Below are 20,430 nucleotides of genomic sequence, written 5' to 3' on the forward strand. Positions count from 1 at the left end.
ACCTGGTGTTCGTTCTTTTATTGACCTGGAACAGGTATTCAGATCAGAAACATCAGAACAAAGACTACATTTGTTATATGCACACCTGTTTTAGGTCAGTGACTCAACATTCTGAAGCAAGATGGTCAAAGAGGCAACTAGCATTTTCAGAAGGAGAGGTCGGCAATGGCAGGCTCCATGTTTGTCTCAGGAGAGTTTTCCTTTAAAAGAAATCTTCACTTTATTTAGTTTGGGTGAAGGGAGAGGTCTAGGTCTCACATTATGCTCACTTTTGCAACCCCAATGTGAAGATTTAAGAACATCAATATGATCCTATCAGTAGGCATCTACCCCTATCTTTTAGAATTCTCTAGCTCCCCAGCCATCATGTTCATCCAATGATGTCACAGCTTAGAGAGTTACTGAGCCGGATGGATGCAGGTTGAAAGTTCAAAATGGCTGCAAGCATGCACTGGATCAGTGATTCAGTTAGTAAAGCCACGGGGTGAGCATGGCAGCCAGGGAACTATCGCCCTTCTAAAGAGGTTGACGTTGGCAGTTTTGGTGACCTTCTGGTGATCTCCTCCTCTAACTGCTTGGTACTACTGCTGCATCTGAGAATTTGATGTTGGGCCCATTGACCTTTATAGGAAATCCTATGGAGCCCAAACAAGGAGCAATTCTTGTACAGCCAAGAGAGGAGATCAAAACAGGGAATTCATAGTTCTGGGTCTTCACATCACTACTTCAGCTTAGCAAACATTTTATACTGAGGAATTCCCCATTATATTCCCAGGGCACAACTATATAATTAAATAAATGCACAAGCTGTATTGACAGAGATGCAAACTAGACAAGCAAAGCACCATTAAAGGGGATTGCAATAATGTAATCCACCCGCCACCAATGAGCATCCACAACACATAATGGTCCCCATCTACAAATCTTGTCTTGTCCTGTTGTGTATATCTATTGATGGAACACGTACTATCATTGCATAGATAAGGACACTTAAAGCTTATTATATCCGAGCAATGAAAGACAAGTTGCGCTGCGCTTGAGTGTGCAGCATCAGGTGAAAATGAAGAAACTAGGAAGAGCAAATCAAAATTATCTGGAGGCAATTTGATTTTTTATGTAAAACATCATAAATAGGGCCTAATTTATTTTTTGTACAATTTATAAATTAACTTTTTTATTTATTTATTGGAGTTTTATCAATCATCTAATTCTAGGGAAGAACTGTTACAGAAAATGCAGTTTGGCAGCAGGTGTGTCCTACCACTTTGTACCACTAGAGGCAGCCTTTGTCTACTGTCAGTGATGATCAATCTATCTAACGACCACTGACTCAACCGTATTGTCATCAGCAATAGTTGTGCACCAGTACTTTAAGTTCTACAGGGCACATGCAAAAAACAAACTGAATCAGTATTTATTCCGTCCATACATTACATATTTTTTTGAAGACATATCTTTGTTTTGAGACTCGAATTTATGTAAACAATTTCCAAAAACATCAAAAAAGTTACTTATGTACAATGTACTGTATACAATGTGGTGTGGCAGTCCCACAAAGGAAGGACGTATAGCTACTTTAAAGAGTCCATTCATCCCTCTTAACCGTGTTTCAGAAATTTAGGTGATCTTCTTCCAAGGCTACGGGTAAAACGACTGATTCCAGGAGACCTCACCTCCATAGATACCTGCTCATCCTCCTCCTGTACCGGGGTGAACTCTGGCTGGATGTAACCACCATGCCCATAGGACTCTGGGTAGGCAACTTGGTAATGCGCATAGGGATCTGGTTCCTCATCATCGTCATCGTAAGGACTTTGCGGGCCATAGCTTTCAGGAGAACCTTGATCAGGTTGTCCCCCATACCCACCTTCACCCGCCACCACCATGTACAAAGGATTAAATACATGGCAGAACATATTTAAAAGAAAATACTAAAACAACTCCTAAATAATGTACATACATTTAAATAATGTATTTTAATTTACAAACACTCAACGATTAATACAAATAAGACGGGTCAACAGAAATGTAGTCGAAGACTTAACTAGACGACCATCACCACAACATGAAATAAATTCAAAGACATTTACATCGGAAAATGACTGACAGGTCACAGTGTCTTGGTATCTCTCAGCACTATGCCTGCCAAGTTAAGCTGATCAGGTCTCAATAAACGTCATTGGTTTAGATATTTAAATGTCTTTGTAAATCTTTCCACAATATTTAAGGTTTTCTGTATATAGAGGAACTTCAGGAAAAGGTCAATGCAAATTAAGGCGCTTGAATTAGGAGAGGAGGAAGTAAGCAAAATCACTGACTCAATACACAATTACACACTATCTGCATCTATGAAGGTTTTATTATTTCAGTCACTGAGCAAGTTGGAGGTGTGGCAGAAGATGGAACTATGACCACACAGAGTAATAATTGCCTGCCAACAAAACAGGTTGTACTCTTGAAGGTAAAGCAGCGATGGGCAACATAAAGAGAACCAAGACTAGCTGCATAAAAAAAGGAAAACTGCTACATGTAGGTAGTGAATGTTATAAATGCCTACAAATATACTTTATTCTCTTTTTTTTTGACTGGGGTTATTCTTTAAAGATATCTTCCTCTTTAATTAGAATGGGAAAAACCAATTGACAAGCCTCGCTGTTGCATCGTCTATCCCTCTGCCAATCAGCTGCTTGAGAAGGGCCACTAAGGAATTCTGAAGCTACACCTCATTGGGCTGCTTGGTGTTTCCCAACCCAATAAGGCTTGGCTGTAGAAATACACTGTGACTGAATTAAATCCAGCTTGTTGAAAAAGCAAAGTGGCTATGCTTTTAGTCTAGAGATGCCTTTAAAACATTCAGTCGGTTGGGATATGAAAGAAGAAACCCCCATTGGTCAACTGTATTAGGGTGCCAACGGGTTTTCTACTTTCTAAGTGAAAATGAACAGCCTATTCCAACATGCAGATTAATGTGAGTAGAGAGGAACATGTTTCTTCCAATGAAAATCCTCAACTACTGTTACATCGCAAAGTCTCTTTATAGTCTTTCATGTTTTGGTCAAGCTATTTTCCATTGGTGGGTTTGAGTCATTAAAACAAAGCGGGTTGTACCACAACTGGTCTTGCTCTTCAACGTTGGTAGTCATTGTAAGGTATTATGCCTTCTCATTGGAAATGAACATAAAGTGAATGGGATGAGACGATCAGAGGGATGATGGACGAGGAAGAAAAAACACAAACGTCAGAACAAAAATACCATAGCACCAACAGAAAAATATAAACACAAAACTTACAGAAAATGTAAGCTAGAATAACAACATTTCCATTTATGAAAGCTTGTGCTGCAGTAACCGGGTGTGATATGTTACTGGTAAAGTTTAGAAAATACTGATCGGTGGCCCTGAGTAACACTTTTCCACAGTTACCTAGGCAACTCTATTCATAAATGTCCGACATTAATGTGTCTTCACGTCACAACACATTATATAGTTGAGCATACACAAACTGACAACTAAAGAAGAGACTTTACTACAGCCAATGCCAGCTGTCAATCTTTGAGTGCCTTTGAGGTATTATACTCAACCCTTCTGCGGCCCATGTCTCCCAACTTTGCCAAGTTCCAGCTCTGCAGCTTTTGTTCACTTCTAGTTGCCTGCCTCCCTGGCCATACACTCGGGTTCCATCCTCCAACCCCCTACACCATTGCTGAGCACTGCAGTGACATATGGGATAGGGGATGGAACCAAAGTGCACAGTACAGGACAAGGTCTCCCAGAAGTATTGAATGCTAAAGTGTCTGATAAAGGGTGCAGCACTGGAAAGGAGGAAAGGTAGGAGATACAGGGGTATTGAGCGGTAAGTATAATACCTTTTCTATTGCAGGAGATTAGGAATTTCTCAGGTGACCAGCAGAGTCACTTTAAAGGGAGTTGGGCAGGGTTGAAATACTGGGGCTGCCATGCTGACATGTTTCTTGAAAGTTCAAGTTCCACAGTTGACTTTTTTCATCTACCTAATGGGTAAAAGTCCCAGACCAAGCTTGGTCCTCACTGGCCAACAAGCTTGTTGAATCCAGGCAGGTTGACCACCTTGGAACCTGAAACGTCCAAAACAAGTTGGCTCAAATATTTTTTTTCCGATAGGTTCCCTTTAAGCTGTATCTTGTATACTGTCAATGCCTGTCCACTGTGTCCCACAATATGGTGCAATAGGGTTTTGTCCCCTACAGTAATACACTTATTTTCCTTTGGCCTAATATTGTGGTGTCGATATGGATATGGAGATACCCAGGAAGGACTTCAGTAGCTCTTAAAGTGTATGTAAACCCTAACAATGAACTTCTTTTATTTGCTTCCTCTTGACCTGTTAAATATACAGTTGAAATAATTTTGTCATCACTTTTTGATGCTTGGTGATTTACCCCTTAGGTCCCCTGAGCTGACACATCGGGTCAGTAGAGGGTGTTTAGCCCTGTGAACTCCACGGAGCTTTAACCCTTTACTCTTAGAGAGTTAACAGAGTGGCAGGGAAGCGAAAGTATGGTAAGTGTAGCTGGTGGAGCAACTATTAAAGTGAACCTGTTACTTAGCTTTGTATGGGCAATTGTCTTACTTAAAAAAATCTAATGCTTTCCCAACAGCATAGTCCTCAGCATAGTCCATATGTGCACTTTGAAAGAATCATAAGACAGCTACCAAAAATATGGAATACGAGTACCACAATCTGTAACATAAGTACCCTTTTTAATAAATCGAAGTCCTTTTAAATAATAAGGTGGCCAAGTCGTGAACCTAAACACATGTTTCTACATTATCACTTCATCATTGTCCTCATTGTTCTGAAACTGTTTGTAAAAATCACTGATGTGGATCAAAAACAAAACATGTTCACCAACATTGCAAACCGTGCAAACAAAAGATACAAACATGCTAACATGCAAACCGTGCAGACAAAACACACAAACACGCCGACATGCAAACCGTGTTTGCAGTGTCCTATATGGTTAATATGTCACAGATGACACAGATATTGTGGGGGGTTTCATTTCAAACATTACCGCTTGGCAAGGCACATTTTAAAGTTTAAGCCAAAGATTGATTGGGTTTTAAACTTAGAATTGAGAAATGGCCTACGATGACACCAGATCATGTTCAATGTACATGTGACAAGTGACTTTGCAAAGTAGGAGGAGTTTACCATGATAATCAGGGGTGGACATTCCATTTGTTCAGTAAGTGCAGCTGCACTGGGGCCCACTGGGACTAAAGAGCTAATTGATATTAGATCTGGGTAAGTCAAGCATTGGGACCTCCTTCTGCTGTAGTGTATATCTGGACACTACTCAATTCTAGGACTTTTGAGAAGCAGGAAGTTTAATTCTAGATATCATAAAAAAACCTTTCTAAGGGAGGGTTCTATGGAACCCTAGGGTTTCTCCAGAGGTTGCTAGGGGTTCCTTGAACTGTGAGCGGTGGCAGATTGCTCTCCCACTTAAAATTACTAAGGGGCAATATTCCATAGGGAATGAATGTCAAAAGACACAAATAATGAATGGATATAAAAAGCCATGTGCCATCAGTTGATATAAAAATAACTTCTAATAAATATAATATAAAAAGAAATGTCTGGTAAGTAAATGTGAAAAAGAATGCCATAAAAGTGAACATGAAAACTGATACGTGATAAATGAATCCAAACATGATGGGGGATACTTGAATTTGAGAAGTGATTATGGAATATCAGAATTAATATGTAATAAGTGAATGTGTGATATAGCTCGATCTAAACACGACAAAGCTGGCCTACCATCATAGTCAACCTTTGTCTACATAGTGCACCAAGAAACAATAGATACTAAGAAAGGTTTGGCACTCACCATATCCAGCACAGGAGGCAGCATCACAATAACCTTGTGGACCAGGAGGACCCATAGGACCAGTATTACCTGAAGGACCTGGGAGGCCACGCTGACCAGGAGCCCCAACTGGACCTTGGCTTCCAGTACGACCTTCACCGGGTGATCCTAGACAAAAAAGTTTTAAAGTTTTGTATGTCCAGTCTATACATACAAATGTTTCACTGTATACATTTTTATCTACACTGTGTTTCATACATCGTAATACAGCATGGTGATTGAGCTATACTGTTCACCCTATCTCAGTGCAAGTCTACAGGTTTATTCCCACCCATAATGATTCAGAGACTACAGTACAATCAATAGGTGCCTAATCATGTCACTGACTTTATTAAAAGAGTCATCTTACAAGAATGCTGATTGTATTGTCTGATATAGACTGCCACTAGAGGGGGCAACTTTGCAAATCTGTATATATAATACAGCAATGGTACAGCAAAATGGTACAGAAAAGATGTAAACATGTGAAATCTTCACTATAGTAATAACTAAAAAGGTTTGCTCACTGATATATATATGAAAGTTATATAGTGACGACAATTTACATTGTACATTCTTATCAGTCCCTGCCCTCAGGGAGCTTACAATCTAAGGTCCCTATCTCACATACATACAAGGGCCAATTTAGAGAGGAGCCAATTAACCTTCCAGCATGTCTTTGGAGTGTGGGAGGAAACCGGTCTACCTGGAGGAAACCCACACAAGCACAGAGGGAGAACCTCGCTTAAACATTTTTTAATGTGGTCTTCAGAAACCTTTCTTAAAGGAGAGCTATGAGGTGAGTGCTTTTCACTCACCTCATAGTTCTAGCCGACCTGTGACAATGAGACTGTCACAGGTCGGCTCAGTAGATCGGGAAGTGAGCGAACACATACCGGCGTTCGCTCACTTCTCGATCCTGTCACGGCTCTCTGCCGTGACAGGGGAGGGGCTGGATTCCCCCCTCCCTGCTCCGATCCTCTAGCGCTGACTGGTGGATTGGACGGGGGAGGGGTGGGTACAGCTGGCTCTGCCTCTAGATAGGCAGAGCCAGCTGTCACTCACGCAGCTGGGCGGATCCAGACATAATTGTCGGGATCCGCTTCAGCTGCGGTCGTCTCACTACACTATACTGCTGCTCGCGGTATACTGCGGCGTCTCAGTATACCGCGAGTTGTAGCTCGCGGTATACAGAGCTTAGGGTGACGGGAGGACGCTAGTTTGTGTCCTCCCGTTACCCTAAGGAGAACTATGGGGAAAAGCCCTAACCCCATAGTTCTCCTTTAAAGACCACATTTAAAAAAATTATTTATTTAAAGCTGCATCTATCCTTTGAAGGCTTGGAGGTCTACAGTAGACAAAAGAGATATTTAACCTCTCTGGGATCAGTTAAACTGAACTTGTATAAAATTTTGCCCCTGGCTTTACGAGAATTTGGCATCACATGAATGTATTCATGATCCCTGGGGAAGGTGTTTGCTCCATTTTGTTTTCTTACCTGGAGCTCCCGGTGGACCCCTCGGTCCCTGTGTTCCCACTCCGGAGTTTCCTCTCTCTCCCTTTTCACCAGATAAACCTGTTAAAATAAAAACTGTTATTTAACAAACTATTTATTCATTCATGTATTTGTTCTATTTGTTGATTAATTAATTAAAATTTTGATTTATCCATTCGATCAAAAATGTTTTTTATCTTGCAAAGCAACAGGAGAAAAGAATGTCTAGCAGGCCTATCCCATTTTTTTTTAATTTAGTTGGGCAGCAATTCCAAAGCTGTCACATGTCGCGGGTGTTTCAGCGGCAGCAGTGAAATGTCATACCTGCCCATAGTATAGATAACTGCATCAGATTAGGATGAAGACTCTGACAAAATGGCCAACTGTTTTTGCATTTGTAGACTTTTTTCTGCAGATAAATGTCCACAACTTGTGTCTGCCATTTTCTAAGTCTAAGTATTGCCACATGGACATGCACAATAGTTTCCTAGAAAATGTTACCATATCCAACTATGTATTTAATATATAGAGAGACAGCATCACAGGGCAGAATGACAGTGTCTCCTGATAGCTACCCACAGCAATATATACTGACTGATCCGACCTCCTGCATATCCCCACTGTAGGTATCTACACTGGGTTATCTCCAGTGTCAGATGGTGTTGGAGCTTACCCAAGTGGCTGACATCATGGCCCCCAGTGTTGGAACTTGCAATTGGCTGCTTAAACCCAAGTAATGTCATATGTGGGAGGTCATATGCTCCCCCAAACCCAGTAGCCCTGCTCCGTTAAAGCAACAGAGCTGTCTGCCCGTTGGCAACATGAAAGTTGCCCTTTTAAAGAGGCCCTGTTACCCACTCCCTGACCAGCTTATACTCACTGTCAAAGCATCCTCTGCTTGTTGAAACTTAGAACATTAAGGAACATTAATGTTGCTCAGACCATCAAGTGACAGTGCTCAGGTTTAGCTAAAAGGCCTAAACAGTGCATTATAGAAGCACTGGCAGTTTTACAGCAATAGCCATGCAAGAGGTAAAAAGCAAGTTGCTGCTGTGAATGTGAGTTTAAGGTAGTTGGGGGGGGGGTCAGCGTTACACAGACCCTGTCACTTTGGGGCAAGGTGACCCATCTCTTTAGATCATTTTTGGAGACCTTTGGTAGATGTCTACCAGCTGGCAGCTTTCAGGCACAGCATTGGTCAGTCAGGTTCGAAAGCCCAATAACAATCTGCACCTACTCTTCTCCTTCCTTCCCTCTACATGCCATTAAGTTGTGTGGTCGGCATAGTTGACCTTGCAAGTTTATTGGGCACTCTATACAAAGCTTGGCGTGTTTGCTAAGGAAGGTCATATGGTGCCTACTCTTTGTGTCCATCCTCTATTGCCTATGGACACACTTGGTGCCACTTGGCAACATCAACATGTTATTTTTATAGAAATATTTGCAATGTATCTAATAGGATGATTCCTATTAGATACATAAAGTGTCAGAATATCACTTACCTCTCTCTCCTGGTGTTCCTGGTGAGCCGGGGGTGCCATCGAATCCTGGTCTTCCAGGAGATCCTTGTTCTCCAGGTGGACCTTGTGGGCCCTGTGTGCCTGGCTGTCCTGGAGGCCCAGCGATACTTCTCACTGATACAGACTGACTTGGTACTTGGTTCAGGAGTGAATTAAATCTGGCCATGTGACCTAGAAAAACAATTAAATGAGATAAGACGGAATCAGCTCTCATGAAAAACGTTTCCTCAAGAAATGTTCTAATGTTTCTGAACATTTTTATAGCTTTGTAAGCTGCCACTGCCGACTTCTCTGAAATATCTAGTTGCCTGGCTGTCACATTTATACTTTGTCTTCAATGCTAGCCATAGGGGTTCCTGACATTTGTCTGATAATCAGTTGCAGCCAGTCAATATTTTCAAAAGAACGCAAGCAATAGCAGCCCCCATATTTTTTAATTGATCATATTAAGAATACAGCATATTGTGAATGCAAACCATGCTCTGGCCATGCGGTGGTAAACTGGCATTTGGATAAACAGGTAATATGTGAGATTGCTATTCGATGGAGCTTGGATGGTATGTAGCTCAAGACTGAGGGCTGCATACATTAAAACCTTAAGGGCTGAAAGAAAAAAGAAAACAGCCAAAACATTTTTAAAGCTGAAGTGCTTGGTAGCACTTGGCAGCATAGGGAACTGGCACAGGTGTAGCCAGATAACAATGGAAGTTATGTATCAACATATTCTTACGACAATCAATATGCAACAGTGTCTCAAGCTAATATACTGTATATATTCAGCTGCCACACTCAAACAAACAAAAAAATACGCCACAATGATGTCTTTATACAACTTATATGTGTCGCACTCACTCTAATAAAATATAACATATATGAAACTACACCATCCTTAGTATGTCCACTGAGTGAAAACAAAACATATTTGCACAAAAAATATATGCAACAAAAAGTGCTTGGTACATAATAAAGTGTTCAATAGTTCATATAGTGCAATAGTCCATAAAAAGTGCTTTATATTTCATGTAATATTGCAATTTTCCATGCAGAAGTGCTTAGTGGTAATATTCCCCACATGATACTTGTTTTATTCTCTCCACCATGAACGTGCCACCCTCATGGTGCATTGAGAGAGAGTAGTATCCCTATTATCTCTGGTACCTGGGAAAGGGGCCATAGATGAAGACCCTAAGGGGAACAGGAGGTAAGAGACCTCCAGGGTTATGCTGAGACCAGTGGGTAAAGGCCAGTTTATATCTGCAAGGATTGGGGCTTGATTTCTGATGTCCCAGTAAAAAAAAAAAACATTGAGCAATGTAGATAACAGTGAGGCACTGACTAATTGTATACACCAAGCTATGATGTGGTATCCAGAAGTGTAATCAGTTGTGAATATGTGTGTGATGATTCCATCATAGTTCACCCAAGGTGGCATGTCCTTGGAAGATCGAATACTGCCGACCACCTTGCACAAGACCACTGGCTCCCAATGTTTGTGTTCTCAGTTTTGGATAGAGTGGTGAGGAGTTAAAATATCTGCCAGTTTTTTATTGCTGTATGTGACCCCATTGGGAAGATTTCTTCCTGCCCCTGGACAGCAATAAAAATATTGTCAGACGTTCTAACCCTTCCCTGTTCGAAAAAAAGAAAAATTCCTTGTCCCTTTCTGACAGGAAGTGAGGGAAAATATATCCCAAATCTGAAACAATCAGCAATATAAACCTGACAAAAGCTCTAACTCACCTCCATCCTCTCTAAAAGCAAAATATTATGTTTTAAATAAACCTTGATATGGCTTGAGAGACTTTTCTATAGATGAGGAGGACCTGAAAGCGTGTTCTTTCTTCTGTTTACTGCACCAAGAAGTCCATTATTTTTTATTATTAAAGTTCAGGTTTGAAATACTCACTCTGTATGATTTGCTCACACACTTGGCGAGCAATTGAACGGACCATGTTCTGTGACTGGGTGTCCCCCTACAATGAAAGGAAACAAAATCAAAAGCACTTTGATTGCAGTTAATTACATTAAGGGGGATCTATAGACTTTTTTAAATTGTTTTTTAGACCAACATATGAACACGATTGGCTGTGTCCTCTTTGTTATTTACGGAGTGGACGCTTGTCCAATATACACTGAGTGGCCAGTTTATTATGACCACCTGACGTTTGTAGGCAAATTAGCTATAATTAGCTATAATTTCGCGCTGAAGTTGCTAGAGGGCCAGACCATTATAAATAGGGAAGCAGGTTGTTTACCACGACAGTAGAAGTGATTTTTTTCTGAAGATACGGGTAAACAACGCGATTTAACAGCCTTTGAACGTGGGATGATTGTTGACGCTCGGAGCCATGGAGCGAGCATCAGCAAAACAGCAGAATTCGTTAAATGTTCAAGAGGGGCTCATTGTTAAAGTGTTTAGAGACCGGGCTGTCAGCCGAAAATCTGGGTCTGAACGTGCGAATTGTGGCCGTCAGCGACTAGTCAATGTTAGGGCAGAACGGAGAGTGACAAGACTGGTACAAGACAACAGAAGGGCAACAGTGCAGTGTCAGATTCCTCACATCACTTTTCAACATCTCGTGGAGGCCCAACGAAGTCATCTCGTGGAGTGATCTCGTGGCCCAACGAAATACTAATGGGGTGGTCATAATAATCTGGCCACTCAGTGTATATTCATGGCCACCAAATTAACAATAGCTAGAGCTTGGAAAATGCCTACTTTGAGCTATGTCGCTGTTAAAAATGGCCTGACAGATATCATGATTAATGAAAAGTTGACTGCAATGTTGTTAGATACACAAACAAAATTTGTATCGATTTGGGAACCTTGGATTTCCTATTCACAGCCTCCCGACTTTGATGTCTCATTGTCCCTCTAACTAATTTTGGTTGCCTTTCTCTGGGATGCCTCCCTTCTCTTCCCTTCTCTTCTCTTCTTCCTCTTTGTTCCCCTCCTTTCTCACTATTCGTCTGCTATCTCTTCCTCATGCTTCTCTTCAACTTAATGGCCTTTGGATCCACACCAATGCTGACTTTTGTTTTGTTTTTTCAATCTGACATTTTCCATTGGTCTTTTGCTGGTTTAAAATTTACCATACTCATGATGTTTCATGTTGCTGTCGAGATATGTATAGACTTTGTATTTTGATATGTTTCTAAACTGCTTCAATAATAAAACTTGTGTAACAGAACATGATTGGCTAACTGAAACAATCTTTTAAATATGTGTTATTGTTTAAAAAAAAACTTGGGGGTCTATTCACTAAACTACAGTAGGCAGCCGAGTGAATGACCGACCTAAAGCGAAGTGAGCCGAACGCTGTTCGGCCATTCACTTCAGGCTGGTAGGCTGATTTCAGCCGTATAGCGGCTGAAATCAGCCGTACATCGGGTGGCTTCACGTGGCTTCGGGTCGGCCGAACATGCTCAGCATGTTCGGCCGACCCGAAGATGCAATGACAGCTAGCTCCGACCAACAGTTTTCTATTGTCCGCCGGTTCTGCTGCCTTAAAAAAAAAACGAAAAAAAAAATTCTCCCGGGCGCTCTGGGAGTCTCCCGCTCCCGACCGCCAAGGAGAGAAACACTGATTTTTCTTTTTTTTTCTTATTCTGACATGGAGCCGTGTCAGAATAGAAAAAAAAAAAGATTTTTGCCCATAGGAATGCATTGCTAGATTCCTATTGGCTATTTCAATTTGCAAATTGCACTTGCCCTCTGCTGATGGGCCTGATGGAGAACTGCAGCAGAGGGCGGGTTCAATGCTAGTTTACTATTGGCTATTGCAAATTGAAATAGCCAATGGGAACCTAGCAATGCATTCCTATGGGCAAAATTGTATTTATTTTTTTATTCTGACACGGCTCCGTGTCAGAATAAAGAAAAAAAAAAAGAAAAAGCAGTGTTTCTCTCCTTGGCGGCCGGGAGTGGGAGACTCCCGGAGCGCCAGGGAGAGTTTGCTGTCTGGAGATCAGTGTCCATGGTTAGCTGGTAACCAGGGACGCTGATCTCTCTGCAAGTGACCGGAGGCAGCCGTAAGATCATGACTGGCTCCGCCCAGCTGTGAGAAGCAGGCTGTCCGCCAGTCGCTCAGCCAGCTTTGGCTTTCAGCGCTGCTCACCCGAGCTGAGGCATATGCCTTCGCCTCGACTGAGCCGCTCGGCTAAGTTCGGGAGCTGTACGGGCGATTGTGAATATCCCGTACAGCAGCCCTTCGATTCTACTGAACCTGGGGCCGAAGCTAGCCAAAGGATCAGCCGAAGCTACGGCTGCTTCGTGAATAGACCCCTATGTATAGTTTGTAGTGTTCAATGAACATAGGGGCAACCGTTTTTGATTACTTATCTCAGTATGACTAACAACAAACTCTTGGGGGTAATGATTGGTAGTCAGAAACCATGTGGCCTATGCTGTCTAGACTGGGAACAGCAATTTTCAATTCACTGCAAAAGAGGTAATTTTTTGCTTAAAATATTGTGATTTGGTAACTCTGATATGACACCTAGGGGTCAATTTATGACCAATTTACAGAGCTATTTGTCCAACAAATCGCTCTGAACATTTGCTCTGTGCAAATAGATGCAATGAGAAACATTCTTAAAAATATATATTTTTTACAGTTGAATGTATGCAATATAATACTGTATTTTTACTATTAGAGAGAGTTGGGGAGCATAGGACACAATAAGTATATATTTCCAATGGTCATTAGCTCCATCTAGTGGCCAAAATGCACTATTACATTACAGTTTGGCCACTAGATGGAGCCGAAGGTCATAGGAAATAACTATTTCCTATGCTCCTCAGCTTCATCTACTGGCCAAAATGCACTATTACATTACATCCATTTCTTCTGAAAGGAAAATAACGTTAGTTTTCGCATCCATTCACAAAGAACGAATGTTCAGAAAACTTTATAGGGCAAATGGCTCTGCAAATTAGGATAAATAGACCCCCTATTGTTTCATGCAAATAGTACATTTTAACAATAAGTCAATTTTACGGGTTAGCTACCGTACACTTTGTTCTTCTGTTTAAAGTGTCTATGTCAGTCCATTGGAGCCATTCCAGATCCACTTACAGAACAGGCAAAAAGTCTCTACATGGATGCTGCAGCCCACGTTCCTATCAGAGTGAGGCAGCATGAAGTGAAACTTTTCCTGAGTGAATGTACGTCTTCAACTTTCAGCCTGGGGCAGCTTTTGTGAACTGACCATCAGGGCTATCAAGAATGAGTGCTAAGCACCAAGTTTGCCTCCAGTACAGTCATACAGTGACAACACAACTCATTAACTGTGAGGTTTTTCTTGGTTATCATATTAGTAACATACTTACTCTTTCTCCTCTTTCTCCTTTTATACCAGGAGGACCCTGAGAGGATAAAAGATACATTATTATAATCATCATCATCACCATAGACATTATACAGCAACAATAAATTAATGCTCTGAGCTTTTAAGAAACATTTTACATGTGATTCCAAGCAAACACGCACATCAGTGTCAGAGCTTACACAGGTTAAATGGCTTTTACTCCCATGTGACAGTGTTCGGGACCGAGCAAGTGGATGCTCATGCCTAAGCACTGCATCCTTGGAGAAAGGAGAGATGGTCACATGTTCCACCATACCCAGAAGTATTGAGTATTTCCAAGATATCCGGCTGATGAACAAACTAACGGGGTAGCATGATGAAGGTAGAAACCGGGAGGGGTGTTATTAGGAGAACCTGTCACTTTGCCCTTTTATACATACTGTACCTTCAAACCCATCTTCAGAAAAAGGTCTAACCTTGATCCACACCACATTACTTTTTTTAGACTTCATGACTGACAATTTTTTTGTCCATGGGTGTTACAACTGGTATTTTATGGAAGGTCTTCACTTAGTGCAGTGTTTCATTATATTCTAGTGCCACAAAAGTAACAATAATAAGAATACAAATTATTAATAAGTAAAAGTCAATAATAAAATTAATAGCAGACAAAAATACAAGACATAAAAAATATGGAATTGCTGTTTATGTCATTCAATGTGAAGTAAAACTAGTCTTGACCTGATAATGTTGGAATCCTCGAAGGCTTCTCCTGAACTACCAGCATTGCCAGCAATGATTAATCATTTTCCCGGGGTACGTGTCTTCTCAATCTCTCCATCTAATTTTTATATCCAAACATCATGGCTCCCCCAGCAGTTGCTTCATGTCACGGTTATCATTTTTTGGAATGTTTGCATTAGAATAAATTACCCTGACAAGATGTTATTGGAAGGACCAATGGAGTTTTACTACATTTTCCATTTGCCACAAATAACACAAGCGAGCAGCTGGCTTTTCTCAAGTCTGTTATGGCAAATATGTATTTAATGTGAAGTACACAGGAATATCTGAGGTCATCTACTCGTATGCGTATCATAGTGATAACATCATAAAGAGCTTGTGTTTGTGCTATGCAGGGTAAACAATTACGTTTTAAAAAGGATTAATCTAAGAGGTTTTCTTGTAAAATGATGTATAGAAGTAATGGCACTTACATTTTTGTTATTATGACAGTTACAGTGTACATTAAATGTCACACCTTTCCTAGCCTCATATACTATATCCAAAGCTCTTCTTAAAGTGTAGGTAAACCCTAAGAATGAACTTCACTTATTTGCTTCCTTATGGTCTGTTAAAATACCAGTGAAAGTGAAATTCAGAGCTATCCAGTGTCCTCTGCACTCTGTTATCTCAAAGAGTCTACCTAGTTCCTATCAAGGACTACAGAATATTTAGATTTTATGTTGTAGAGATCTGGGAGGGGCAGTGGTGGAGTTGTTTAGCAAAAGACACAGGACAAGGATGACACCATTCAGTCCATGAAAAAGCTGTGTGTTGTAAGCCCACAATAGGACTTGATAAGGGCATTTCTAGAAGACCAACAGATATTTTTCTGTACTTTGAAGGGTCTTTATAGGGATAAAACAGCGAAATGTGCAGGTTATATAGATATATTTGGCATATTTTATTTATTTTATTTATTTTTAAGTTTTGCCTAAGCATAAAGTCGCTCACGGATTGGCAGTACTGATTTATCACTGATGTGTTAGAGAAGTAGGTGCTCTGACTGCTAAATGTTTGCCAATGAAGATTCTTAATTGCTTAAAGCCTACTTTTACCCCCTTTCATTAAAGGAGAACTATGAGGTGAGTGCTTTCCACTCACCTCATAGTTCTAGCCGACCTGTGACAATGAGACTGTCACAGGTCGGCTCAGTAGATCGGGAGGTGAGTGAACACATACCAGGTTCGCTCACCTCTCGATCCTGTCACGGCTCTCTGCCGTGACAGGGGGAGGGGCTGGATTCCCCTCTCCCCGCTCCGATCTGCCAGCGCTGACTGGCGGAACGGACGGGGGAAGGGGCGGGTACAGCTGGCTCTGCCTCTAGATAGGCAGAGCCAGCTGTCACTCACACAGCTGGGCGGATCCCGTCGTCTAAGTCGGGATCTGCTCCGGCTTCTCAGTATACCGCGAGCTGTAGCTCGCGGTATACTGAGCTTAGGGTAATGGGAGGACGCTAGTTTGTGTCCTCCCGTTACCCTAAGGAGAACTATGGGGAAAAACACTGACCCCATAGTTCTCCTTTAAAAAAACCATCAGCAAGCAGCTGATATGAAATCATATTACATTCAATAAACAAACATATTTTTATTTGACATGCAATTGCCATTTTTCCACTTCCTGGTACTCTTGGGCATTAGTGATGTAATCATAGCCAAGCATTGCATCCTCGGAAGGTTACATCAGCAGAGGAAATCTCATCTGTAATCTCGAGATCTCAGGGAAATACATTTCCTCCCCAGCGATGATGTACATGGTCACATGTCCTAGTTACATGTACCAAAGTTCTAGGAAATAAAGGGAGATATATTAATCTGCCCTTAGTAATAGTGGCCACTGTGAGAAGAATGGGGAGGAAAATAAATATAAGGTATGCAAAGAATAAAAAGCCGGCAATTATCTAGAAGTATCTGTTTGTAGATTTCCATTATTTATTCATTGGAATTTATATAGCACCAACAACTTATCCAGCCCTTTACATAGGACACATTCACATCAGTCTCTCTCCTCAAGGAGCTTACAATCTAAGGTCCCTATATCACAAGCTACATACAGGGCCAACTTAGCTTCTATGTCTTTGGAGTGTAGGAGGAAACCCACGCAAGAACAAGGAGGACATGCAAGCTCCTTGCAGATAGTGTTGTTACTGGGATTTGAACCAGGAAGACGTGCTAACCACTATGCCAATCTGCTGCCTTTACTATACATTTCTAAAGGTGTATTTGTTGCCATTTTAAAGATATGGGTAAAGTTCCTCTTTTAGCTGCCTGCCCGCCAACCTGCAGGAAAAATGTAAACAGTTTGACATTACAGTCAGTGATCAACAGGAAAAAAACTGCCTCCTGCGGGGCATGCACACCTTATCTTTTAATTGCTTAGAGATTTCTGAAGGGATTATATAACTGTAGAGTCAGACAGCCTATTTGACGGATGTTCTAGGTTTGAATGACAGGACACTCTGCTTCCTGTTTTAATTGGGATAATAACAGAATTTATAAACTCTTAATGATCTCTGCACATGACTTTTATAGCCTGTCAAAGCCGTCGTCAAATAAATAATCCTTGGCTGTAATTACTAAAACAAATCCACTTAAAATAATAATAACCAACCAACAGGCTTCCATATAATTCTCTGTTACTTTGCCTGGAAGAAAATATTGTCGTGCAGTTATCGTAGGTGCAAACAATTATAAGCGCTGCCCTAGGTGTTGCTGAGACAATTGGATATTGTGAGTTTAACTTTGACAGCTGAGCAGCATGAGAGTGTACAGATCTCTCCAATATAGGCTTCCCTGTACAACGTCCCATCTTACCAGTCTGGGGCCACTTCCTGCCCTCGCATTGCTACAGGTATTTCATATTTTTACAGGCTTTGGATAATTCCTGTGAAAGCTGATAAAACACACTTATATTTATTTACCTTTTTTCACTCTAGGGGGCTAGATTTAAATAATTTAAAGGGTATTATGTGCCCATACCAGACCTGTGCCTTCTATTAAAAAGAAAATAAAACTAAATTCCAACAAAGGTAAAAAGGTAATTATCTATAAATCCAGTATTGGAACTTAAACCATAGACATATGTTAGTGGCCATTGCAGAGCTGCCATTGCTGACTTGTTGTTGAAGGTGCAAGGTCCATGCTCAGAATTGAGTATGTTTTATGTAAGCAGAAATTTCATTTTAAGTTATGCAATGTGAATGAGTAACATAACAAATATAAAATAGGTGTTATCCCAACTGCAAAAGCGGAAATACACTTTAAGTATCGCTTTCTATAACTGGGCCATTTCAGTTGTCTAATGGTCAGGAAAATATGCATTTTCTCCCCTGGAAAAGTGTGGCCTGGCATGGTGGGAAGGGGGGGGGGGATCGCTTGTCCCCCCCTCTCCTGACCTGCCAGGCTGCTGCCTGGATCTGGTATGCGATTTTAGGGGGATCCCACTTTTTTTGGCGTTGGGTTCCCCCTAAAAATACCTACCGGACATAAAGGGTCTAGTTTGAATTGCAGAGGGTACCGCACGCTTTTTTTTTTTTTACATCGGGGGTCCCCACTAACATTCCTAAACTTTAGTGTATTCTCTGACAGCTGTCAGATTCTTTGTTTAACATTCGGTATTGGAATGTCATCAATGAAGCAGAAGCTGTTACAGAATACTCTCAGCTTCTTTCTTTGTTTACATTTTATAATAATATTGTGTTACTTTGTTTTCATTTGGGATACAAGTCCAGAATGTCAACAAAGAGCATAGAAGCCAGAGAGTGGCAACTGACACATAACTCTCCTGCTTGTTTAGCTCCGAATGAAATTCGGATGTATCCGAACTGTGTTATCCAACATTCGGATACGTTCGGATTCATTATTTCTGTCATTAGGAAAGTGGAATGCATCCAAATGTCCGAATATACAGAACTTCGTATGAGTTTCAGTTTGGAACAAAACTAATGGCACATGTCTAGCTCCTATGCAGTGGGGCTTGGTACCCAATGGGGCAGTATAACCATACAAGGTAAGGTGAGAAAGGACAAAAGGTATAAAAAAAGCCCTCCAACCAAAATCGTTTCATAGCACAATATGTTTATAGTAGCTATTAATACAGATATTAAATAGTGATCAAAGGCAGTGACTCTCATCTGGATGTTGCAGGTTCTTGTAAACATATGTGCACCAGATGCTTCTTCGAAGCTGATTTCTAATTGGTGCTTTGGGTTGGTGTATGTATAATGCTAAATTATCTTGTCTTGAATTGTATTGTGATTGTAATGTCTTCCTTATATTGTAAATCACTGCGCAAACTGTTGGTGCTATATAAATCCTGTATAATAATAATAATAATAATAATAATTATGCTAAGCCACTGCCTGTGCCCTCCATCAGTTTGCCATTAGGCTGCCTAACAGGTCCACCAAACAGGCAGCCCAACAGTGAACTTAAGAAGCCAGCTGACAACGCTGCTGCTAATTGTGAGGCAGTGGTTTGGCATTGACAACCTGCAACAGATCTCCAGGTAAGAAACTTTGCAACAGATTACAAAATTGTTTTTACTTTTAAGAGCACATGCAATCCTCCATAACCATTCAGTTGAGCTGCAGAAGGTTCTGTGTCTTACCCAATACTACATGTATCACCAGATGAATTAGTTCACCGATCACTCTACTTACCGGTGGTCCATTCTCACCCTGACGTCCTGGGCCTCCTGGAGAGCCTGGGGATCCTGGATTACCTGGCGTACCCTGTGATAGGAGACGATGCAAGTTATATACAACAGTGGGATTCCAACTTCCTTGCTTCCAAACAAATTACTTGGTTGTATATAAATATTAAGGAAATACTCCATAAACTGAAGATAAAGAATGTTACACTGACAGTGGCGTAACCAGAGTTATTGGCGCCCGGGGCAGAACATTTTTTTCCGCCCCCCCCCCATATTATATAAACATCCACTAGAACTGTACCCCCCACCCCCACACATATATATCAGCTAAGGAACTACAAGTCCAAGCATGCCATCATTGTCCCTGTACACCCCCCACACACACACATATCACCCAGGGAACGGCAATATCTGGTTGTTGTGCAGGGGCAATGAGGGCATGCTGGGACTTGTAGTTCCCTAGCTGATATCTTATGAAGCTGTATTCCACCTGAAAGTACTACAATGCCATTATAGAACTAAGAATAGAACATAAAATAAAACTTTTTTTTTTTCTAATACTCACCTGGTTCATGGATCCACCAACAAGCGGGGCCTCCCGTGTCCCATGCTGTTAGAAGTTGCATACAGCGTGTGCTGGTTACTACTTAAACTGGCGCGCGCAGTGTGCAGCTTCTGAGAAGATACGATATTAGCATAGCGGGGAAGGCGGCTGCGCATTTTGCATCACTCCCGCTATGCTAATAGCGTATCTTCTCAGAAGCTGCACACTGCGCGCG

General features: G+C 41.2%; 1 protein-coding gene across 1 annotated transcript in view; it reads right to left on the minus strand.

Moving 5' to 3' along the window:
* Window positions 1–1,396: 1,396 nt before the first annotated feature.
* Window positions 1,397–20,430, minus strand: part of COL14A1 (collagen type XIV alpha 1 chain) — a 137,717-nt gene continuing 118,683 nt past the window's right edge. Inside the window, exons 41-47 of the mRNA XM_018553336.1 lie at window positions 19,659–19,730; window positions 14,238–14,273; window positions 10,812–10,878; window positions 8,888–9,076; window positions 7,389–7,466; window positions 5,873–6,019; window positions 1,397–1,867 (exon numbers count right to left, since the gene is read on the minus strand). Coding sequence (XP_018408838.1) covers window positions 1,599–1,867; window positions 5,873–6,019; window positions 7,389–7,466; window positions 8,888–9,076; window positions 10,812–10,878; window positions 14,238–14,273; window positions 19,659–19,730 — 858 coding nt within the window. The 3' untranslated portion in view covers window positions 1,397–1,598. The remainder of the gene's footprint in view (window positions 1,868–5,872; window positions 6,020–7,388; window positions 7,467–8,887; window positions 9,077–10,811; window positions 10,879–14,237; window positions 14,274–19,658; window positions 19,731–20,430) is intronic.

The sequence above is a fragment of the Nanorana parkeri genome, unplaced genomic scaffold (genome assembly GCF_000935625.1).
Source record: "Nanorana parkeri isolate BGI_ZX_2015 unplaced genomic scaffold, ASM93562v1 scaffold117, whole genome shotgun sequence".
Taxonomy (NCBI): Eukaryota; Metazoa; Chordata; class Amphibia; order Anura; family Dicroglossidae; genus Nanorana; species Nanorana parkeri.